The 25,875-nt window shown below is 39.8% G+C and overlaps 1 protein-coding gene across 1 annotated transcript; it reads right to left on the minus strand.

Annotated features, from left to right (window-relative positions):
- Positions 1-12,950: 12,950 nt before the first annotated feature.
- LOC306649097 (vomeronasal type-1 receptor 4-like) lies at positions 12,951-13,911 on the minus strand (the record flags this gene model as incomplete). The annotated part of the gene is made up of 1 exon (XM_079119749.1): positions 12,951-13,911. The coding sequence occupies one exon, from the start codon at positions 13,909-13,911 to the stop codon at positions 12,973-12,975; it is 939 nt and encodes a 312-aa protein (XP_078975875.1). The 3' UTR covers positions 12,951-12,972.
- Positions 13,912-25,875: the final 11,964 nt, after the last annotated feature.

Consider the following 25,875-nt stretch of genomic DNA (forward strand, 5'->3'; position numbering starts at 1 on the left):
TCCTGTCTTAGGTCGGTATGAGCTCCCCATGGATCTTACCCGTCTTTGACTACTGGTCCATCATATTTAACCAGACTTGGGGGGATGAGCCAGCATCAATTGCGCGAGAGCTTGGCGAATGATGGCTGTTTCTCTGCACCGATGTATACGCATTTTGTATAAACACTATATGCACAGAACAGATACAACAGACAATAGACCTTCCCCGGACAAAAACCCAAACCATTCTTTTCCCCATTGAACAGCAGCCTGGAGAAAAGTGGCCAATTGTTGTAAAAATAGAAGGATATAGAATAGAAGAGTTGGTAAGGGGTATAGGATAGGGCCACGTCTGTACTATCCCCCATAGTTCACCTGAGTCTCCTCCATTAACTTGGTGAAAAATGGCCAACACCATCAGCGGGAGAAGCCTCCCCATCTTCTTCCTGTTTTTGAGTCTCTGTTGAGGCCTTGACCAATCTCTCTGGCACCCAAATTGGCGATTGTGTGTCCTGTGGGAAAACACAAACAGATCCTCGGGTCCAGATTAACACCGGATCCGGGCCTTTCCATTGCCCCGATAGAATGTCCTTCCAGAGCACTTGAGGTAGATGTTTTTTATTAGGCTCTGAATGACGGTCAGCAGCCGATTGGCCATCAGAATCGAGATTTTTAAAATTTAAGATGAACAAGGCAACAGATAATTTGTCTTTGGGAATCTGTATGATGCCCCTATTCCCCCTTTTTGTTTATAAAGCATGTTTTTAAGTGTTAAATGGGCACGCTCAACAATGCTTCGTCCAGTAGGATTATAGGGAATTCCTGTGACATGTTGAATACCAAAGATGGAACAAAATTGTTTGAAGGCCTGGGACGTATATCCAGGACCATTATATGTTTTAATTTGTTTGGGAACCCCCAGGATGGAGAAAGAGTGTAAACGGTGCGTTATTACATCTTTGGTTTTTTCTCCAGAGTGAGCAGAGGCCATAATAAATCCTGAAAAGGTATCAATAGACACATGAATGAATTGTAGTTTTCCAAATTCTGAACAATGAGTTACATCCATTTGCCAAATATGATTGGGCTGAAGCCCTTTTGGATTTACTCCTAATGAGGGGTTAGGAATAAGTGTAGCACATTTAGCACAAGACTTGACTATGTCCCGAGCTGTTGCCTTAGTAATTTTACAGCATGTATGTAGAGTGGAAGCATTTACGTGAAATTTTGAATGAAGAGTTTTTGCATTTTCAAGTGCATCAAAGATATGTGGGTCTCTGGTAGCCATGTCTGTTAAATCATTGTGTAAACTTAGAGGACCTGGAGGCCAGTATGAGCCCGAACATGCCCAATGAAAAAAGGATCTTTTCTGTCCCAGATAAGTTTTTGTAGGCATTGTAAATATTTAGCGATGGTGGAAGTGAGGGAGAGCAGACCAGTTAATTCTAAAATTTGAACAGCATTAACAACATATTTGCTATCAGAGAATAGGTTAAAAGGCTCATGGTGGGTTTTGAATACTTCTATAGCTACTAATAGTTCTGTTTGTTGTGCAAGTAGAGTATTAAACAGCAATGTTTCTGTAACATTATCTACAGTAATAGCACCCATACCATTTTTTGATCCATCAGTAAATATAAGGGTAGCTCCTATAATAGGTTCTTTTCGGGTGACTTTAGGGAAAATTATAGGATGTTGACTCCAAAATTGGAGAAGAGGATCAGAGGGCAAATGATTGTCAAACACAGCAGAAGTACTAGTAAAGACCATAGCCCATGAATTTGAATTCTTAATAAGATATTGTATCTGGTCAGTAGTATAAGGAGTAGTTATTGTTGAGGGATGTACCCAAAGGTGGAAAGGGATACTTTTAATGCCCTAAGGATTAATTCTGCCACAGATTCAGTAAACAAGGATAAGACTTTGTTAGGGGCATAATTCATGTGAACCCATAGAATAGGACCCTTTTGCCAAAACACTCCTGTGGGTAACTTATTTGTGGACAAGACAATGAATGATAAAGGCTTAGCTAGGTCAATACGATCAAGATGAGCCTTTTCCATAGCTGTTTCAACAAGCTTGAGAGCTGTTCGAGCCTTAGGGGTCACCACTCGCTTAGAGAGAGGATCAGAATCACCTTTAAGAATATCCAACAGGGGGCCCAAACTTGAGGTGGGTAAATGAAGATAAGGTCTAATCCAATTAATATCACCCAAAAGTTTTTGAAAATCATTTAAAGTTCTAAGTTTGTCCACCTGAACACTAATTTTTATGGGTTTAACCATAGTTGCATTTATGATAGATCCCAGGAAGTTTTTGGTGTCTGTCATTTGCACTTTATCAATGACAATATGTAAGCCCCATCTTTTCAGTGACTTTACTAAGGAATTATAACATTGCTCTAAGACAGGTTTTTCCTTATGAGCTAGCAAAATATCATCTATATAATAATAGATTAAAAGTTGAGGGTTTGCTAGGCGTATGGGTTCAATAGCCTTGCCTACATATATTTGACACATAGTGAGGCTATTGGCCATGCCTTGTGGGAGGACTATCCATTCATATCTTTTATTAGGAGAGCTATTAAGTGAGGGCACAGTAAATGCAAACCTTTTGGTGTCTGAGGGATGTAACGGAATGGAAAAGAAGCCATCTTTTATGTCAATTAGAATGGAGGGCCAATTAACTGGGATAGTCAATAAAGTAGGTAATCCTAATTGAATAGGTCCCATGGGCTCCATTATAGAATTACTGCTCTTAGGTCATGTAATAGCCTCCATTTTCCTTATTTCTTTTTTATTATGAATACTGGTGTGTTGAAAGGAGAGGTGGATGGTTTGATGTGTCCAGCCTCTAGTTGTTCTTTAACCAGTTGCTGGGCCACTTCTAATTTGTCTTTTGAGAGGAGCCACTGAGGGACCCAGACAGGTTCATCAGATTTCCATGTTATTTTAATTGCTTCAGTGGCCCCTAATGAAAATCCAATCCCTTTTTATCTTGTTTTGCAGTAACTAAAATGGGTGAAGTAGGTCCTTGACTATTTTCCCCAAGACCTTTTCCCCGTATGCGTCCTTGGGCTAACATCATTTGATTAGCTTTTAGATTACTATATGGGATCTTGGATGTGAGATGTAAATCCATCTGTTCCCTGATATCTCTCCCCACAAGTTTACTGGGAGATGTTCAAGGACATAAGGTTGGATGGTACCATTATGACTTTCCTCATCCTTCCATTTTAATATGGCTGAACTCTTGTTAGGATTGGAAGCTATACCCAATCCCCTTAAAGTCTGATCTGCCTGTTGAAGTGGCCAGGCTTTGGGCCATTCTGTAATTTTGATAATACTTTTGTCAGCCCCAGTATCTAATAAGCTCTCAAAATTTTTGCCTTCTATCACTAACTTTGTCATAGGTCTATCTTAAATCCAATTTAACATGACCCTATTTAACAGTAGAACCTAAACCTTTATTTCCCCTAATAATATTCTTTGATGGATATTGAACATGGCAGCTGGGTAAGACCAACAATTGTGCTATGGGATCACCCTGAGCTATTATTGCTACACCTCTTGGTGAAGAAGCAAGGATTTTTATTTCTCCTGTAAAATCAGGGTCTATAACTCCAGGGACAATATTTAATCCTTTTAAAGCAGAAGAACTCCTCCCCAGAACTAGTCCCACTTTCTTTTAGGTAATGGGCTGACAACCGAAGTTGGTATTCGTTGTACTCCCATCTCTGGAGTTAATACTGCTTTGGCAGAGGCACAGAGGTCCAATCCTGTGCTTTCTCTTGTTTGTCTAATTGGGGAGTCAAGGGGTAATGGGCCCGAGGCATGGACTGGAAAGCCCCATATATTTGTGGGCCCCAAGGCCAGGGGCCCTGATTCCCATTTTTTGGAGGTAAAGGGTTACCGTCTTTGTCTCTAGTTGATTTACAGTCACTTGCCCAGTGTTTCCCTTTTTTACATCAGGAACATCGTTTTGGCACAGAACCTTGGGGGCAGTCCTTTTTCATGTGTCCAAATTGTTTACATTGATAACACTGTTGGCCTGGGCAGGAGCTGGTACTACCTCTAAGACCCTGTGCAAGCACTGCAGCCATCACCTGACCTTGAATAAAAATCTCATTAATATCCCTACAAGCCTTTAAGTGGGCTCAAAGGTCTTTGTTTTTCCAAGGTCTTATTGCTTCTTTACACCATTTATTTGCTTGCTCATATGCAAGCTGTTTGACTAAAGGCATAGCCTGGTCCACATCTCCAAGTATACATCCTGCTGTTTGAATCAATCTGTCTACAAAATCAGCATAGGGTTCATTATGACCTTGAATAACTTTAGATAACTGTCCTTGAAGATCGCCAGCACCTGAAAGCATTTTCCAAGCTTTAGTGGCAGCAGCACTAATTTGTTGATACACACCGGGATGGAAATTAATCTGATTACCATGCCCTTCATATGGTCCTTGGCCTGTCAGCATGTTTAGATTCCATTGAGGATTGCCCACAACTGCATTATGTCGGGCAGTATCAGAACATAACTCCTGGTTAGCCACCTTCCACATGAGATATTGTCCCCCAGATAAACATGCTTTTGCTAAATTACCCCAATCAGTAGGAGTAAGATTTTGACTTGCAACATTCTCTAATAAAGAAATGGTAAATGCAGCTTGTACTCCATAGGACATAACTGCGTCTTTTAACTGTTTTACTAATTTTATATCTAATATTTGATGATATCTCTGATTGTTTTGATCTTCAAATACCAGAAATATTGGGAACACTGAGATTCTATATCAGCCCACTGTCTGGGGGCCACGCCTGTGCAGCAAGTACATGTGCCCCTACAACTTGGAAAAGAGTGGTGACCTGGATTATACGCTGGGGCGCATGGCACGGTAGGGGTTAAAAGCCACTGAGAGAATTTCTTTTCTAGCTCTGTCTCAGATAGCTCCTGTTCTTCAGAGTCACATCCCTGTTCTGAGTCTGAACATCTACTTTCTCTTTCAGAAGCTTGACTTCATTGTTCTTCTTTTACAGTTTCTAATATCTTTTCCCCTTCTCTTAACTGTTCTTGAAATTTTGGTTTTTTGGAAGTCAGACAGAAATGAGCTAATGTCCATATCACCACAACAACAAACAGAAACCAAACAAGAAAAGGTAACACAAATAACACCTTACACATATTCATTTACTACAGGACGTCCTTTGCTGTCTCTTAGGACAGCCTCCCGTCACGTTCCCTCACTAGGGGAACCTTCTGTTAAACCTTAAGGCCACCATTTCCTCAAATAGGGAACCTGCTAGTTGACTGCTAGTTGACTGTGCTAGTGAAAAATTTTCTCCTTTATTACTTACCTGAGTGCTAACCATTCCCCATACGGGCCACCAGTTGCCGCTTGCCGCCGACCAGCGGACAAACGACACGTACACTTCAGAAGTTTATGAAGCAGCTTCCGCTTTATTCGGATAACACCCTCAATATATAAGCAGTCTCATGCATAAGCAATTGTAATCAGATATGTCCATCCAATCCTATTAAAGGTCAAGCGATCATGAACTCAAGCATACATGTAAGATATATCTGTCCACGCGCTAAGCAGCTGAACTAATTATCATACAGCCATTGGTAAACACTTCCTGTTTTTCTCAAGGTGCATTCAGCATGCCCTTTGGCTCTCTGCCAGTCGCCATCTTGGATGCATGTGGCGTAACCCTGGGCCCCAGGTCTTGCCCACCACAGTTTCATTCTACTATCATTTCTTCCCTCATACCCATTCCCCTCCCTTCACTCCTTTCTACCTGGAGTAACTATTCTTCCCTAATTACACCCCTCCTTATTGTGAATAAGCATCCACATGTCAGAGAAAACATTCGGTCATTGGTTTTCTGGGTTTGGCTTATTTCACTTGGTATGATATTATCTAACTCCATGTATTTACAAGGAAATGCCATTATTTCATTCTTCTTTAATGCTGAGTAATATTCCATTACATATATGTGTGTGTGTGTGTGTGTGTGTGTGTGTGTGTGTGTGTGTGTGTGTGTGTATAAATACTTTTTTATCCATTCATCTGTTGAAGGACACTTAGGTTGGTCCACATGTTTGTTTTGGTGTCAATACAATGCTGATTTTATTACTATAGCGCTGTAGTATAGTTTGAGGTCTGGTATTGTGATGCCTTCTGTTTCACTTTTCTTACTAAGGATTGCATTGGCTATTCTGTCTCTCTTACTTTTCCAAATGAATTTCATGATTGCTTTTTATAGTTCTAGGAAGAATGTTGTATTTTAATAGGAATTGCACTGAATCTGGGTAATGCTTTTTTGACGGTATTAATTCTGCCTGTTGAGGAACATGAGAGACCTTTCCATCTTCTAAGATCTTTTTTAATTTCTTTCTTTAGTATTCTGTAGTTTTCATTGTAGAGGTCTTCCACCTCTTTTGTTAGATTGATCCTAGTTTTGGTTTTTTGGGGTTTTGTTTGTTTGAGGTTTCTGTGAGTGGGGTAGTTTTCTTAATTAATATTTTTATGTGTTCTAATTAGTTGTATATGACAGTAGAATGCATTATACATTTTTTTGTGTGTGTGTGGTGCTGGGGATCGAACCCAGGGCCTTGTGCTTGCAAGGCACACACTTTACCAACTGAGCTATCTCCCCAGCCCACATTATACATTTTGATAGATCACACATAAATAGAGTGTAGCCTCTCATTGTTCTGATTGTACATATAGTAGGAGCACCTTGGTCATGTAGCTCTGTTCAATGGATTCATTACTAACATATAGAAATGCATTTGATTTATGGGTATTGATTTTATATTCTGCTACTTTGGTAAATTCATTTATTAGTTCTAGAAGTTTTTGGTGAAATTTTTTGGATCTTATAAACTTAGAGTCATATCATTGGCAAATAGTGATAGCTTGAGTTCTTCTTTTCCTAATTGTGTACCTTTAATTTTTTAATTCTAATAGCTCTGGCTAGAGTTTCAAGGACAATGTTGACTAAAAGTGGTAAAAGAGGGCATCCTTGTCTTCTTCCAGTTTGTAGAGGGAATGCTTTCAATATTTCTCCATTTAGAATCATGTTGCTCTTCAGTTTAGCATATATTGAGGTATATTCCTACTCCCTCTAATTTTTCTAGTGTTTTGAACATGAAGGGGTGCTGTACTTTGTCAAATGCTTTTTCTGATCTATTGAGAAGACCATGTAATTCTTGTTTTTAAGTCTGTTAATATGATTAATTACTTTTATTGATTTCCTTATGTTAAATCAACCCTGCATCCCTGGGATGAACCCCACTTGATCACAGTGCACTATCCTTTTAATGTTTTCATATGCAATTTGCCAGAATTTTTAAAAATATTTTTAGTTGTTGCCACATCTATTTCCTGCCACTCCAACATTTGACATGGTTCTGTTGGAGTAGAGAACTCAACACTTGACACGGTTCTGTTGATCATCCTCCCTCTTGGGGGCCATAGGCGTGGCATGTCTCCATGTGCAGTTGCTTTTTAATATTAATAATCAACATATCATTAGAAACTTATTGAAAAACATTGGGAAGGCTTTACTGTATTGGGACACAAAATAGTGCACAATGAAAATTTAGCAGTAATACATATATAAAATATATGAAAATAAACAATTATAGCTGTGCTTGAGTTAAAAGGAGCCTGTGATTGCTTTAGTATAATAATAGATGGATGAAGAGGCATTCCTCTGAGCTTGGATGCAGTCTTTAGTCTTTGTTGCTTTCCTAGTTTTAATAGTTGATTCTAGAAATACTTTACATAATTTAGGTTAGGCATAAATATAATTTGTGCTTTTCCTATGTTTGGTCTAATTCTTTGAGAATCAGAATAAGAATGTAGTCCACCATTATATGAAATAGAATAGACTAAATATTAACTATAAGTAGATTTCTTTGCCCTTTAACAATAGTAAAAACTTTTCACTGTTAAAACACTGGAGTTCATGATTGGGGTGGTTTCTCAGAAAATCTAGTGTTGTGCTTGTTCTAAAGGTTGAAGTTGGACATATTGTGGTGCCCTGAATTTAGCTGGGAGACAAGGTTGTTTTAATGTAGCTTGGAAATAAGTTTGGTTTGGTCTGCTCTGTCATACAAAGAGAATGTGTACTTTGAGAAGAAACATAGATTTACTTTTGAAGTTTTTTTTTTTATTTTAAACTAACCATAAAATGATATAATCATTACTAAAGAAAAAAATCTGTAAAAAGGCTGGCAGAAAAAATAAAGAGATTCAGCCTCAGAACACTTGGTGTCTCTGTGTGCTGTTTCTCCACCATGCTGATGCCTCCCATCCACCTAGGACCCCTGGCCCCTGCTAGGGCTGGACTCTGTAAAGCTGTCAATGGATCTTTTATTTCATTTATTTATATGTGGTGCTGAGTATCAAACCCAGGACCTCTCACATGCTAGGCAAGTGCTGTACCACTGAGCCACCACTGCAACTCCAATTTGCCAGAATTTTATTCAGAATTTTTGCATCTATGTTCATCAGGGATATTGGTCTGAAGTTTTCTTTCCTTGTTATGCTTTCATCTGGTTTTGGTATCAGGATGATACCAGTCTCACAGAATGAATTTGGAAGGATTTCTTCATTTTCTCTTTCATGGAATAATTTGAGGAGTCTTGGTGTTAATTCTTCTTTGCAGGTCTTGTAGAACTCAGCTGAGAATCCATCTGGTCCTGGGCTTTTCTTAATTGGTGGGCTTTTGATGGCATTTCTATTTCATTACTTGAAATTGTTCTGTTTAAATCATGTGTAACCCCCTGATTCAGTTTAGGTAGGTCATATGTTTCTGGAAATTTATTGATGCCTTCAATATTTTCTATTTATTGGAGTATAAACTTTCAAAATCACTTCTAATTATCTTCTGTATTTCAGTTGTGTTCATTGTGATATTTGCTTTTTTCATCATGTAGTTTAGTAATTTGGGCTTTCTGTATTTTTTCTTCCTTAGAGTGACTAGGGGTTTCACAATTTTTTTGATTTTTTTAAAGAAACAACTTTTTGTTTTGTCAATTTTTTCAATTGTTTCTTTAGTTTCCATTTCATTGAGTTCAGCTTTGATTTTAATTATTTGCTATCTTCTACTGTTTTTGGTATTGATTCTTTTTCTATGGCTATGAGCTGTAATATTAGGTCATTTATTTGATTCTTTTATTGAATGAGCTCAATACAACAAATTTTTCCTAATTTTTCAGGGAATCCATTTTCCCTCTGCCAAGAAGAAGGCATCACAGACATATTATTTTCTTTAATCTTTAAAAAGATATTCCAGGGGAAAAAAAGCATATACAATATTGAAAGATAAATTTTAAGGACCATACAGAATTGTGTCACAAAAAGTGCCTATTTTATTAAAAATATGGAAATACTACCTGATTAGGTGTTGCACACCTGTGATCCCAGTGACTTGAGAGGCTGGGGCAAGAGAATTGCAAATTCACAGGTAGTCTCAGTAACTAAGCCAGAACCTCAATCAATTTAGTAAGATCCTGTCAAAGTTTACAATGAAAAGGATTGAGAATGTGGCTCAGTTGTAAAGCTCCACCAGGTTCAATCCCCAATACAAAGAATTGCACATAATTGAGGACCATGTGGAACTTCCTCAAAAGTGTTCAAACAGTACATTATGCAGAAATTCTACTTCTGGATATGTATCCTAAGTAAACAAAATGAGCATTACTAAAAAAAAAAAGCCATATTTACATATTTATTGTAGCACTGTGCACAGAAAGCAAGATTTGGAACCCATGTTTGTGCCCTTTAACAGGTTAATGGATAAATTGTAATGCATGTATGCAATGGGAGATTATTCAGGAATAAGAGGAGAAAGATCCTGCTTTTGCAACAGTAATGATGAATGTGGTAGACAGTATGATGGGTAAAATTAGCCAGACAAAGAAAGGCTTGCTGACTGATCCTGTGTCATGTGGAGTGTACAGGATTTGAAATCATAGACTAGGCAGTGGACTCTGTCTGGTTGGTGGGGAACTGTACTGATGTTGATCTAAATATACAAACTTTAAGTAAGAAAATGAATAATTTCTGGCAATCTATTGTATATCAGGGCTGGAGTTGGGTGTTGTTTATATAAACTGGTTTATAATCAATACCCAATATATACATATATGAAATCATCATATTGTACCCTTAAAATGTATTCAATCTATTTTATCTGTTCTTGTGTATATGATAGTATATTTTGACATACTACATATATATGGAGTATATCTTATTCTAATTAAATTCCCTTTCTTGTGGCTGTACATGATATAGAGATTCACTTGGTGTATTCACATATGAACAAAGGAAAATTATGTCATATTTATTCCACTGTTTTTTTCTATACCTATACCTCCTCACTTCCCTTATACCCCTTTGTCTAATCCTCTGAACATCTATTCTTCAACATCCCCTTGTTCTGTCTTAGTATCCACTTACCAAAGAGAACATTCAGCCTTTGGCATTGGGGGATTGGCTTATTTTACTTAGAATGATAGTCTCCAGTTCCATACACTTACCAGCAAAAGTCACAGAGTCATTCTTTTTTAAGACTGAGTAATATTCCATTGTGTATATATACCACATTTTCTTTATCCATTCATCTGTTGAAGGGCACCTGGGTAGGTTCCATAGCTTAGCCATTGTGACTTGAGCTGTTATAGACAACTGATATGGCTGTGTCACTGCAGTTTGCTCATCTTAACTATTACCTAATAGTGTTTTTAAAGGAAAAAAATAAGATTTAAAATGTGAATAGTTTACATGGCAAAAAATAAAAGACCATTTGAAAATTCGTGACATCAAGATTAACTTTGTTTGGTACTGTTGGATTGCTAATGCAGAATGACGCAGAAAAAATAAAAGGAAGCATAAACAATTTTCACAGAGGAACCAGCTCTGAGATTGGGAGATGTCAGCTTAGCTGAGGAAATGCTAGTGAAACCATCAGTCCACATTTAGAGAGTGAATTGCATATTGTTACCTCATTGGAAAAATCAAAATCACTAGTAACACAAGAGACCAATGCTGAATGGATTTCTAACCCAAAATTTAAGTAGAAATCAAGATGAATTTGCAAGAAACTAAAGAATATCTCTGGTTTTCCAATAGGAAATTATTAAAAAAAAAAAAAAAAAAAGACTGACATATACAAAGAAAAATGGAGTTCTATAAAAATGACTAGTTTCTTTGATTAAAAAAATGAGAGAGGGACAGAAGAAAAACAGACAGAGGATAGAAAGAGCCAAGTAAGGATTTCTGAACCAGGCACAGTGTCACATGCCTGCAATACAGTGATGGGAGGCCAAGGCAGGGGGATCACATGTCAGAGACTGCTCTCAACAACTCAGTGAGAACTTGTCTTCAAAAAGTGAAAATTGAAAGGGAATGTAAATCTGAGTTAAAGCATCCTGTTACAAAAAAAAAAAAGAAGAAGAAGAATGCAAAGATACCCCTGACCACAATATGTGAAGAATTCCTACTGATGAACGCAGCACCAGGAGATGGAAACAAAATGCCCCAACACTTGGCAAGGATGCATGGACACAGAAAAATCACACCCTGTCAGTAAGTGTGAACATTGCTACAATTTGTAAAATTATTTGGTGTATCACCTAAAATTGAAGATATTTAAACACCAACACACCAATCCCACCATTATCTGTATTTGCAAGAGAAATTCTTTATGTTTAGAACATTTTTTTTTTGAAAAATCCCTCAAAGTGTCTTCCAAATTGACTTTAGCATTTTGCCTTCCCATCAGCAGTGAATGGCATCTCCATTTCTTCCATAAACTTGCCAGCATCTGGTGGTGCTTTCTTTGTATTCTGGACATTCTGATAGCTGTGCAGTGGCATGTCATTGTTGTAATTGCAGTGGAAAAGTGCACACATGTCACCAAATGATTTTCTATAAGTTACATACCCTGCACACTTCCTAATAGCCCAACTGTACACTCTCAGGAACACATCAGCAGTGGGTGATGGCATCCATGGCCTAATAGTCACACAGTAAGTAGATTTCAATACTGCAAATGGATCCACATCAACACACAAAAACTCAGATGAATTCAAAACAACTGATGGAAATTGAAAACAACAGATAAATTCCTGCTGTGTGGCATGGGTGTCAAGTACCAAAGAATCTGCCATGTTTGTGCTGACAGATGTAAGAATAGAGCCCACCCTCAGGGAGACCCACAGCAAGGACCATGAGGAGAACACTGTGGGCTGAACATGGCCTCCTAGGGGGGTGGTCCAGTTTTCAAATCCCATTGTGCTGTCCACTAATGACATGTATCCTTAAATATCCAAGTCAGAATTTATTTAAAGTGAAAGGAAAGAAAACAAATTAATGCTACTTTGTCTACAGATGCCAAATTGCTTGACTCTGTGGATAGTATTTACAAAATCCAGCTTGAAAACAAAGAATACTAAATATACACTGAAAGATAGTGAAAGGAATATGTTTGAATTAATATAAAAGATATTATACTAGAAAAAGAAAATACAGCAGGTGTCATAAGTAGTACACAAGACATTGATTAATCTTCTCCCAAATGTTTCCATTATTTTGTTCATCAAGGTAGACAAGTTTCTCCTATTAGAACAAACATTTGCCTTTATTTGGTCTCATTTCTTCATCAGATATCAACCTTGCTCAATGCCAAATGGCATGTAAATGAAATAAAATGCTAAAATTGTATGGCATTTTGACTTCGTGGTGAGTAGTAGAATTTTAAATCCTTTACATGCACTTTTCTGTTACTATGACATCATCATAGCAAATATATCTGACTATAGTACAAGTGATACACACAAATACACAACCACACATATGTAAAGGCATGAATATGTGTGAAACTGACAGTCTTTTATTCTTTGACAATGTCACAACTGAGTTTATGACTGTAGGACGGTGAGTAATAACCATCAGGACACGGTACAGGTGCATGCATGTCACATGTTTCTGAGGACACTAGGGGAAGTTCTGCTCCTTATCCAGACAAAGCAGAGCCTCGAGATGTTGACAACTCTGCTCATGAGAATAAAGGGGCTGAGAGCAGAGAAACACACATTTGTTAAGGCAGAGAGGTGCACCAAAAACTGACTTGGATTCTGAGGATCACCCAAATAAACATGCATGCTGAAGGAGAGAGTGTAGAGAGACACAAAGGTGCTCACCAAAAGAAGGACGGTGTTTGTTGCTCTGGACTCAGGGGAGGATCTGAGGGAGGAACTGTTGCCATGGAGGTGTTGGAACCTCTGCTTGTGCCTGTACAGGATGAGAACCATGGAGCCACTGGCCCAGGGCATGATCCCCAGACACAGCACATCAGGGAGGGACAGCAAGGCTACATTTATTACATAAACACTTCTTTTATAATTACCACCAGAACAGTACCCAAAATCTCTTCTCTTTGTGATATTGTTATTACCATTATCAGTCACACATATTGGAACAATGATATTGACCAGCAGGTGGAGGATCCAGCACAGGAATACACAGGGGCCAGTGTACCTGGGAGCTTTCACTTTGAGCTCTGCCCACCTGGAGTCCCTGGGGCTGATGGTGATGGCCTGGAAGACACTCAAGAGGCACGTGCTGCTGAAGGACATACCCCTGCCCACCCTGTGAACATAGAAAACAAGTTTGTATCCAAGATCACTGATGAAATGTCTAAACCCAAGAGCTGCCATGGACTGTGGGATTCCCCTGAAGAGCAGAAATAGGGAGTTGGCTACAATCAGGTGCTTAATAATCAAATCTGTGCATCTCAACCTACACCCAGAGAAGTCAAGGCAGAGGTAGGAGAAAAGGAAAAAGAAATTCCCCAGGATTCCAACCACAGTCAGGGTTAAGAAGATCATACCCAACATCAAATCCCCAAAGGCCATTCTGCCAGTTCTCACAGACTGATATTTATCTTCAGAGGCAGAGGATCCTGCATGAGGACAAGAGGCATGGGCTACATTGAAAATGTCAACTGAAGTCCAGTGCTGCTACTTACTGCTACCTCCCAGTAGGAATATTTACTCAAAGATGTTTCTGTTATTAAGAGGATTCCAACATTAGAATGTCTGTCATTTAAAGTGCAATGTAATAAGCCCAATTACAAACAGCAGATGTGTTCAACCTGGTTAAAGTCTTTGCATTCTGTGTGGCAGTCACTAGCACTAGCTGAGAGATGCTCTCTGATTTCATTTTTTCCACACTGGTCTTGGTCTTGTGCACAACTGATCCTCTCTATGCTGATTTCAAAGAGTCCATTTAATGACCAGGTCTACCATTATATTCAGTTAGCTAGTTTTTCCACTTGTCCACTTATATATTTATTATCACTATTTAACACCTCATTATGTTTTACATCAGAATTATGTCATTTCATAACTTGTAACAACTGTCCACTGATGTGTAAATAGTAAATCCATCAGCCAGTGTAATTATGAGTTCACCTTTACAAATCCTATTAAAAAGCAGATGCACTGGCTGAAGCACCAGTTTGCAAGATCATTTTAAATTATCCAGTTGGTTTTAATGAATATGAGATCAGCACCACATCAAGATAGATGTATTCGCTTTTATATATATAACAGAAAGTAGTATTGGCTTTTATTTCTTGAAAACAATGGAAAATGGTTCCTACCATAGGAATTATTGACTTTCTGAAACCACAGCCTAACATGTGACACATAAAAAACTAGTTCATAGTGAGTAGGTAGAAGTTGAGTTTACCAGTTCAGTTCATGTGCTCCTCAATTAGCACATCAGGTGAATAAAACAACTAGCAATGAAGAGAGGTGTGAGAATAATGCTAAACACAACAATTGTGGGAAATAAAACCTGTAAGACATGGACTCATTTGTGTGTTAAAGTGGTTGATTTTGAGGTTGATGTCAGACATATAAATTTTTATTTATTTTTAATTAAGAAGTGAAAAAATTGAATGTGTGTATTTTGTAGGGAAATGTGCTGTGTTGAACTTATGCATACATTACTCAGAGTGTCAATTATTTAATTAACCATGAACTTATCTTCTTGGGGAGGTGATAATGTGATATTAGAATTTCATAAGCAGGGAAACTCATAAAAAGTTACATCAAAGTCACACAACTGCCATCTGACACTGATTATCATAAGTCACCTGTTCCTTCCACACTGACTCTTGAACATTAGAAATTAAAACAAACCCACCATCACCATCAGTCCCTCATTTCCCCAGTTCAGTTGCAGTTACTGTCCATTCAGCACCTTCTACAGCAGAGTTGAGGAGATATTTCTATTACAGCCAGCAAAATTCAAGGCACAGACTCTGCACAGGACCAGACAGTTCTTGCAGGCTCATCCTAGTGCATATTATAAGCATGAAGGTTATGTAAGTACACTTCTAGTTACTCTCAAAATCATATCTATAATTGAAGAAAAGCAGACTGAACAGCAGACTGATTTCAGAATTGCATTCCTTAAGCACCTTGACACTCAAGTTTCAGTATCACATGGATTAACAACAAAAGTCTTTATCACTGACAAAAGCACTACCTTCCATTAGGGACATCAGGCATTGGTGAGGGGTCTGCTACTCTCAACTCCCTACAATAGCTCAGTTCAGTTCTCAGGAGTGTACACTCCTCCTGATTGGCCTTGCCACTGGGGCATAGCCAAACTCTAAGAGCCCCTTTATCTCACACAACCACTTACCTAGACTCCGACATGCCTCCTTCCCTCACACATTCTGTCAGACTCAAATGTAACATCCTCACCTTCCTCCATCCTGCTGACCGGTGAGCAAAGACCACTGGTCCTCACAGGCAGTGCTGTGTGAGTGGAGGCAGGCAGACCACAAGATATGGCTTTGTGATTCTGTGACCTCACCTCCCTGCAGAGCTGCAATAATCATGTCACCTGTCATGACAATGACAGTGCAGCTGGGGAAGCTGAGATCAGAAAACTTCTTTTCCTGATCCAATTACCAAAACCACTCCTAGCTCCCAGCTGACATCTCCAAAGAGATTTGGCAGTGTCTGGGGAGGCTCCTTTCCTTGATCCCTGGACACAGACCATGAAGCACATACAGAGCAGGGAATGCTGTGGTGTCCATGGATGGATGAATGGATAAAGAAAATGAGCATGCATAACTCCCCTGGAATACCATTCTGCTACAAAAAGGAACGAATTGTTGTTTTTGACAACATGGAAGAGTCTGGTGGACAATATATTAAGTGAAAAATAAGAAACTTAAAGATGGATACTTACATTTAAACCCTATGGCTTAGAATACACCAAGTTGAAAAGTGATGACCAGAGGGAAGGAAGGGTGGGGAGGGGCAGATGCAGAGCAATCCTCACCAGGTACAGGGATGCGATTGTACTTGAGGAGTTACTTCTAACATTTGTGCAGCAAGTGTAGAGTGATGTTATCAAGAACTAATTGTATATTTCAGAAAGGCTGTTGGAGAGGATTCTGAATGTTTCAACACAAATAATCAATGTACAGTGCAAAAGATTTAACAATCACCCTGATGTGACCACTACATATTGTACACATGTGAAAATACCACATCATATCCACAAATATGTAGCTTTTACACAATAATAAATATCAAAAACATCTCTAGAAAAATTGCACATATTATTATATATATAGATTAGATAAGTTTTTGGCATTGATAGATATATGGCAGCCATGTCAAGAGAACACTCACAAAAAGTTAGTGACCAGGACTTTGAGAAATAAATATATAAGCATAATTTTTTCTTTTTTTAAAATTTTGATTCATTGTACACAAATGGGGCATAACTATCATTTCTCTGATTGTACATGAAGTAGAGTCATACCATTTGTGTATTCATACATGTACATAGGGTAATGATGTCTCATTCTATTATCTTTCCTTCCCCCACACCCTCCCCACCCCTCATTTCTATATAATCCATCCTTCTTCCATTCTTCCCTTACCTCCCGCAGACCCTGTTATGTATCATCAACCACTTATCAGAGATATCATTTGACCTCTGATTTTTTGGAATTGGCTTATTTCATTTAGCATGCTATTCTCCAACTCCATTAACATTTACCTGCAAATGTCATAATTGTATTCTTCTTTATGACTGAATAATATCCCATTGTGTATATATACCACAGTTTCTTTATCCATTCATCTACCGAAGGGCATTTAGATTGGTTCCACAATCTACTTATTGTGAGCTGCAATAAACATTGATGTGGGTGCATCACTGTAGTATGCTGATTTTAAATCCTTTGGGTCTTGGCCAAGGAGTGGGATAGCTGGGTCAAATAGTGGTTCCATTCCACGTTTTTTAAGAAACCTCCATACTGTATATATTAACATAATTTATGTTCTGATCTGTGGGGGGTTTCCACTTCCCACATGGATGAGGGGAAGAGTTTCTGTCAGAGGATGACAGTGCTGGCGATCAATTAATTACTAGTATTCTTATCTAATCAATAAACACAAGAGCCAATACTCTTTTCAAATGGAAGGTGGGTGACAGATTGGGCCATACCAGATCTGGCCTCATACAAAATGGAGAAGCCCACTTCCCTTTATTTATAGTTGCATAGGTAAAGGGGGAAAAGACCAGGAGAGGTTTCTTCTGTGAGGAACAGGATGGGGTGGAGTTAGGGAAGACATTTGCTTAGAGAATTAGCATATTCCCCCCATGGTGAGTCACTCTGTACAAGGTCTCTTACTCCTTGGCTATCTGAAACGGTCTCCCATGACTACCAGTTCCTGGAAGTCAGACCTCTATATCCTATGGCTCAGCCATATCTGATTCTGCTAAACACGGATGGCTCCCCACAAAGATCTATTAGGCATTGCCCAGCAGGCACATGATGGTATTTGAGATGGGTGCACAGAAGGAAACTTGGGTTTTCTGAGGTCACATGTTGGGCTGTCATGATGGGAGTATTGCTCTTACACCAGAGACTCTGTAGATCTTCTCTCCCTCTTGACACTTGAGATCATAGCAAGAAGTCCACCATGCACCAAGGTGGCAGAGAGCGCTCTCAAGAAGGCAGTGACCAGAACCTTGTTTGTGGTCCCAGATGCCAGAGTGGTGAGAAGTAAATTCGCACTGTTCAAACACCCAGTTTTGTGTTGTGGCCCCTGAGCAGATTGAAGCAGGTTGATACCATAGTCCAGGAGATGATTGGAAATTTCCTTTCCTTTAAATCTGCAGGGTTCACAATAGGAATGTTTGATAATTTTTTCATCTTACAGGATTTTCACTTTGAAATTTATATCTTTTTTGTTGTTGTTTTTACTTTTAAATGCACCTGCAATCCAAGCAACTAGGGAGGTTGAGGCAGGAGGAAAACAAGTTCAGGGCCAGCCTTAGCAACTTAGTGAGAACCTGTCTCGAAGAATAAAAAGTGTTAAGTATGTTGCTCAGTTGTAATGTTCCCCTGGGTTTAATACCTATGTTCCAGATAGATGGAGAGATAGATAGATAGATAGATAGATAGATAGATAGATAGATAGATAGATAGATAGATAGATAGATGTTATATAGATACATAGTACACATTTATTTGGATGAAGACAGGTATTATATGTTCATATTATATTCTATTAGAATATTGTATTATTTTATTTTTGTAACAATTTTCCAATTTATTTCTTTGGTGGGTGTGTGTATCCATACACTCTACAAACACATATGATTTTCCCATTAATTGTCTGTGATATATTTCCATTAGAAACACTTTCATCAAAGGGATAATTTAGAAGACAGTCTCATAGTGCTTTACATGAATTCAGTGAGAGATAATTTGTTTTTCTGTGGGTGTTATATAGTGATTCATTTTATGTATATTTCATATCCACAGTTTAGAACAAGGCCCAATCATCAACATAGTTTATGTTGTGGCAGAAAGACATATGATCATCTCTGCAGCTCTCCTAAAGCTGATTCATATTCACTTAATTCTCTTTGCTCATAGAATATCATTGAACACATCTGTGTTTTATTAAGATCATTGAATTTTTATGCACACATGATATTGGTGTATAGAAGAAATATTTACACGATAATGGTAAAGTAGTACAATCAAACCTACTGATGAACTAATTCCAAATATAACAAGTTGCCCATAGGTCTGGGTTACTTCGTAGACATACAAGTAGTTATGACTGTGTGACACAGAGTGTACACCAATGCAGGAAAAGCCATCTTCCAGGCTCAAAACACAGACCTCACTGACACTCAGTCTCATAACTTCCTCCTTGCTCAATTATCATTGTCTTTTAAAGGAAAATATTACTAGGTACCAACCATAGCCTTCTGAATATTTAATTAAAAGTTAGAACAGATAAGCCATTGATTAGTAAGCCCTACACTGTATGTGTTGTATAAAGAAACACATCTTCCTGAATAGTAAAAATATATCTGGGAAATAAGTTATTTTTTAGTTAGAGCTTTATAGTTATGCATGATAGTTGGGTTCATCCCAACAAACTCATCCATGCATGGAATTCAATTTTCGTTCAGTTCAGTCCCTTTTCCCTCTGGTGTCCTATTCTCCTCCTTCCTCTACTTGAGTTCCTTTTACTATTTTTGTTACCACAGTTCTGTAATGTAATTGGAGATTAGGCACTGTGATGCCTCCACCATCACTCTTCTTGCTCAGGATCACTTTGGCTGTTCTGGGTCTTTTATCCTCTAAATGAATTTTAGGACAGTTTTTTTGTAGTTCTGTGAAAAGCGTCATTGTTATTTTGATGGGTAGTATATTGAATCTCTACATTGCTTCTGGTAATATGTCCTTTTTACAATATTAATTCTGACTGTCCAAGAGTGGGGAGATCTTTCCATCATCTAAGGTCTTCCTCAATTTCTATCTTCAGTGTTCTGTAATTTTCATTGTAGAGATCTTTCTCCTCATTGATTAGCTTAATTTTCAAGTATTTTTTGAGGTTATTGTGAATGGGATAATTTTCCTGATTTCTTTCTCATCAGAATCACTGTTGGAGTATATCAGCAATTGATCTATAAAGGTCTATCTCATATCCTGCTACTTTGTTGAATTCATTTATCAGCTCTAGAGGTATTCTAGAGGAGTTTTGGGGTCTTCTAGATATAGGATCATGCCATCAGCAGAAATCACTTGTCTGCTTCTTTTCTGATTTGTATCCCTTTGATTTCCTTCTCTTGCCTGATTTCTCTGGCTAGAGTTTCAAGAGGTGTATTGAATAAGAGTGGTGAGAGTGAGCATCTTTGTCTTGTTCCTGAATTTAGAGGAAATGCTTTCAGTTTTTCTCAGTTCACTATGATGTGGATTGGGTATAACCTTTATTATGTTGAGGTAAGTATCTTCTATCCCTACTTTCTCCAATGTTTTTAACATGAATGGATATGGTATTTTTTTCAAAGGCCTTTTCTGAATTTTTAAAGATAATCATATGATTCTTGTCCTTCCTTCCATTTTTGTGTAATGTTTGTGTGATGAATTACTTTTGTTGATTTGCATATGCATTCAACATTCCTGGGATGAAACCCACTAGATCATGGAGTATTATTTTCTTGATGTGTTTTTGGATGTGGCTTGCTAATATTTTCAGGATTTTTGCATCTACATTCATCAGGGATATTAGGCCTATAGTTTCCTTTCCTTGAAGTGTCCTGGTCTAGTTTTGGTATCAGGGTTATACTGGTGTCATAGACCATGTTTAGATGTGATCACTCCCTTTTAATTTTATGTAATAATTTGAAAGACTGATTTAGCTCTTCTTTTAGGGCCTGTTAAAACTCAGCTGAGACTCTATCTGGTTCTGGGCTTTTCTTCATTAGCAGGATTTTAGTTGCTTTTTCAACTTCATTACATGATATTGTTCTATTTCGTTTTTCTATATCATCCTGATTCAGTTGGACAAGTTGCATGGGTCTAGAAATTGTGTCTTCTAGATTTTGCAATTTATTGGAGTACAAATTTTCAAATGGTTTATAATAATCCTCCATATTTTAAAAGGGCCTGTGACAAAATCTCCTTTTTCATCTCTAATCTTACTCATTTGTGTCTTCTCTTTCTTTTGGTTAGTTTGGCTAAGGGTTTCTCCATTTTATTTCTCTTTTTGAAGAACCAACTCTGTTGCATTGATCCTGTGTAGTTTTTTATTCTCAATTTCATTAATGAGGTCTGATCTTTAATATTTCCTATCTTCTATAGATTTTGGAATCAGTTTATTCCTCCTTTTTGAAGGTCTTTTGGTGGAGCATTAGGTTATTTATTTAGAATCTATTTTTTTAATGTAGGCACTCAGTGCTATAAATTTTCCTCTAAGAACTTCCTTCAAAATGTTCCACAGATTTTGATATGTTCTGTTCTCATTTCCTTATTTAAAAGAGAACTGTTCAGTATCCATGTGTTTGTGGTTTCTATTATTTTTCTTGCTGTTAATTTCTAGTTTCAGGGCTGGGGAGATAGCTCAGTTGGTAGAGTGCTCGCCTTGCAAGCACAAGGCCCTGGGTTCAATCCCCAGCACCACAAAAAAAAAATTCTAGTTTCATTCCATTATGATCTGTGTTTTAAAAGACAAAAACATAAAAATAATCATGTCTGTTAGTGAATACACAAGATAATTTGTGACATCAATAACATACAATGGGGAATGTAGAGAAGTGTTTTGTATGCATTGAGATGTTTTATATAATGCCCAAGGTAATCATGTAAAAATATCTATAGAAGATAAAAATGAACACAAAAGAAGGTAGTAGAAGAATGCAGGGACAAATAAATAACCAGCATGGCAACTTTATTCTCCCCGACAGAAAACCAGTTACAATGGTCCAGGGGCTAAATTATCGCCTGGAATATCCCAGAACTCAAAGCAAGGACTGTAACTTTCGGGTTGCAGAACAATGAGGCATCTTAAGCAGCCAGTAAGAAATACAGACACCAGTAGCAGGCCTCTGTCCCAGACAGGTGTTGTGTGGAGAAATGTTTCCATACAGGGTTGTTGAAGCCTCTCCACCAGCCCTGAGATGCCTGACAGGGAAAGGTTTCTGCCTCAGCACCAGGGAGGCAGCCCCACCCAGGTGCACACAGGCAGTTTGCAGGTCTCTGGAGGCGCCCGCCACTCCCATCTGTGGAACTGCCAAGCATGCTGCAACAGAGCTCTGCTGGCCTTAGGTGTGAGTCCCAGGCTGGTTTCCCCACCTAGGCTGGCGGCTTCCTCAAGTCTCCTTGGTCCAGCCAGGCTTCACATCCTGGCAAATCCGAAAGTGGTTGAGCTCAGGCAAACCTGGGCTTAGGTCACCATTTGGCACAAACGAAAACAGTGACCCTGAGTTAAGGGATAATCTGCAAAGGACAAGGACGCAGACATAACATCAAGACAGACACAAAACAAACTAGGCGAGAAGACTGGAAGAAATACTGAATTATTCAACATGAAGACATAAACTTGCCACGCCCATGGCGGCTATAATCCCAGTGGCTGGAGAGACTGAAGCAGGAAGACCCCAAGTTCAAGGCCAGCCTCAATAATTTGGCAAGACCCTGTCCCAAAATGAAAAACTTAAAGGCTGGGGATGCTTCCCAGTGGTTAGGCGCCCCTGCGTTCAATCCCTCCTACCAAAAAAAAAAAAAAAAAAAGTGGGCAAGAGGGCTGGGGATTGAACTCAGTGATAGAGCGTTTTCCTAGCACGCCAGAAGCCCTGGGGTCCTATTCCCCAATCACACAACACACAAAGAAAAGAAACTGGACTTCCTGCCCACTCCCTGTCAGGGAGGGCCCCCGACACACGTGCCCAGCCTCTGGATTCCCACACTGGGAATACCTCCCCGAGGTCTTCCGGCTCGGCGCCGTTAGGGCGGTGCACCGCTGCATGCTGGGAAAAAAGGGCGGGGCGCTTCCGCTCCCTGGACTCCGGGCTTCCGGACTACGTATCCCAGAGGTCTCTGGGGCACGGCCCAGGGAGGAGCCCGCCGAGTTGCATGTCGGGAGGTCTGATGGGCTGGCGGGAGTTTGAAACCGGGCTCCTCCTGGGTGCCCTCCGGAGTTCTCAAGCCCTGCGTCCGCTCCTGAAGCGGGGCGGAAAGCGGATCTGCCGGAGTGGGACATTGTTGGGACCCCAGGAGGGACCCTCATGCCAGGCGGCGAGGATGGCGCAAGGAAGAGGAACCGAGGGAGGAGCCCCGAAAATAACCTGCCCGCGGCTTCGGAGCCGCGGAGAAGCCAGGTGCGGCCCTGTGAGTGGCAGGCTGGGGGCGGGCTCTGTCCCAGTCACCGAGGCGCAGGTGCGCCCGGCTGTGCGGGCGTCGCGGGGTGAGGCCGCCGGGCTCTGTGCGTCACCGCCGCCAGGGGCCCGGCTTGTGCGGGGAAGGCACAGGGGCGGCGTATGCCCTGCCTCCGGCGGCTGCCGCTTCTCCCGACTTCACCTGCCCACGCCCGGGGCCCGCTGGAGACACTTGCAGAACCAGAATTACTCCTACGCAGGGAACCCGATTGAAAAGACCTGGGGATCTGGGGAGGAGAATTCCTGTTGGGAAGAAGCACTGAGATGGGAAACTACGAGAGGGCCGACTTCGCGTTTCAGAACCCCAGGCAGCTCTAAGACCCTCCAGTTCCATTTTCAGACTGATCTTAGGATGTACCCGGGGCGGGTGTGCCTTCCGAGGGTATTTTCTGATGTAGCCTGCATCCAGAAAGGTGCTTACGCCTCGTGTGCATCTTCCTCTTTTCCCCTGAACACCTGTCCTCCAGAAAAAACATCCTGAAGTACCCCTGGGGTTAATGTTGGCACTTTATTTTACAGTGTTTTGATAAGAAGGGGATTCGTTTTTAGGTGGAATCAAAAAACAAAAATTTTTAGTCTTTTTCCCATTAGTTTTAGTTTCAGCACAGCAAAAACCGAAGGTGATTTGCTTCTTTTATTTGGTAAATGGCGAAGGTGTCACCTATGTGGAAGTTTTGAGAGTGGGGTCTGCGCAAAGGCAGAGATATTTCCCAGTAATCAGTAAGTGAAAATTTGCCCTAGCCATGCACAGTTGTGCACGCCTGACATCCATCCCATTTTCTGTACTGTTTACCTAACTTTCTTTGGGCATTCCAGGGTCCCCTCCAGTACACCACATTGCATCTGTTGTCACATCTCCTCAGATTCATCATGGCTGCGGTGGCTTCTTGGACTTCAATTTCAATGACCTCAACAATTCCCAAGGTGAAGTATTTTGTTGGATGCTCCTCTACTGGAATTTGATTAATATTTTTCTCATGATTAGAGTAGATCTTAGGCCTACAGTAAAATGAGCAGAGGTAATTGCCATGTTTATCTCATCATAGCAAGAATACATACTATTAATCTGGTTTATGACTACTGAGGTTGACCTTGACCACCTAGCTGAGGTAAGTTACTACTTCTGCCTCCCCATACTCTTTCAATGGAAGCCACTTGGCTCAGCTCACATTTCAGGAAAGAATTATGCTCCCTCTCCCTTCTTCTTGTATATTTCCATTTATAAACCCTTTAAAAATGTAAAACTGCTCATTACTCTGGCTATCCATGGCAGGCTGAGACTGGATTTGGCCTGTGGCCAGTAGTTTGCTAATCCTGATCTGTTGCATCAGGATTTCAATCCTGTCCCTTCCTTTTCCTGGCTTTTGAGTTGTGTGAAGATTGTGATGAAGGCGAAATGTGTTAATATACCTCAAGCCCAGAGATGAGCCACTGGAGCATAAGTGCTCAATAAATGCCTCCCGTGGAGGCTGCATGGAAAGCCTGTGTGTTCACACACAATAGCCACAACCCTGTGAAGGTGACTCTGTACTGAGAGGTCACACACTGAACCAGAGCCTCAGACAGCCTAGCACAGGAAGCTCAGCCTGAGGCCCTTCCTTGAGCTCCACCTATAACTTTCCAAGGTAAATTGTACAAACACTCATCGTATGTTTGCAGGTGCAGTTAACTTGTGTGTTGCAGGGGCAGGGGTGATTATGGTTTTTTAGATGATAAAGTCTATAATTTCATGATATCTTAAGGGTTGCACATGTCCCTAAGAAACGAGGCCCAGTGGACTGGAATCAAGACTATTGATTTCTTTGATCACAGTTAGTATTCAGGATAATGGAAGTGGTCGCAAGCCACAATTGCATTATGTTAGATAACACTATGCAGCTCTGAAGACTCATGTTTACAGAGAGTCATAGGAGGGAAAGCAAAATGCAACATAGCAAGCAACACTCACATGAAGAAATGGAGCACGAGAAATTTAAACTTCCTAGAAATTCCTTTTTATAAGACCTTTGAAAGTACAGTACCCAACAGCGCCTGATAGCTTATGATTCATTGAAGGAGAGGGGCATGGCATGTACCAGGCACACTCTCCACTTTGCACACGCTCAGGCTCTGCCTGCACAGGCAAGTGGGCTGCACTTTTATGCTCAGGGTGTGATTGTACTACTGAGACTGCAAGAGTGGTCCAGGGCCCTTTGGTTTCTTTTTGTTTGTTTTCTACCTTTGTTTTTTTTATTTTTACATGGAGGCTGAGGATTGAACCCAGTGCCTCACACATGCTCTACCACTGAGCTCCAACCCCAGCCCCAGGCCATTTGTTTTAATCACACTTTTATTTCATTATTAGACTTTATGTGAATTTCCTCTTGCTGCTGTAATAACTAACCAGATTTAGGAGTTACATGTTAGTATTATACAGTGCAAAAAGTCAGAGGTCTGATAGTTCTCTCTGGGCCAAACCCATCTGCTCAAGGCTGTATTCCTCCTGGGAACTCTGGAGCCAGCCTGTTTCCCTGCCTTCCCAGCTTCAAGAGGCTGCCAGCACTGCTTGGCCTCTGCCCCTTTCTCTACCTTCAACACCAGCAAAGGCAAGTCCTTGACTT

Source organism: Sciurus vulgaris, assembly GCF_902686455.1.
Source record: "Sciurus vulgaris genome assembly, chromosome: 17".
Classification (NCBI taxonomy): domain Eukaryota; kingdom Metazoa; phylum Chordata; class Mammalia; order Rodentia; family Sciuridae; genus Sciurus; species Sciurus vulgaris.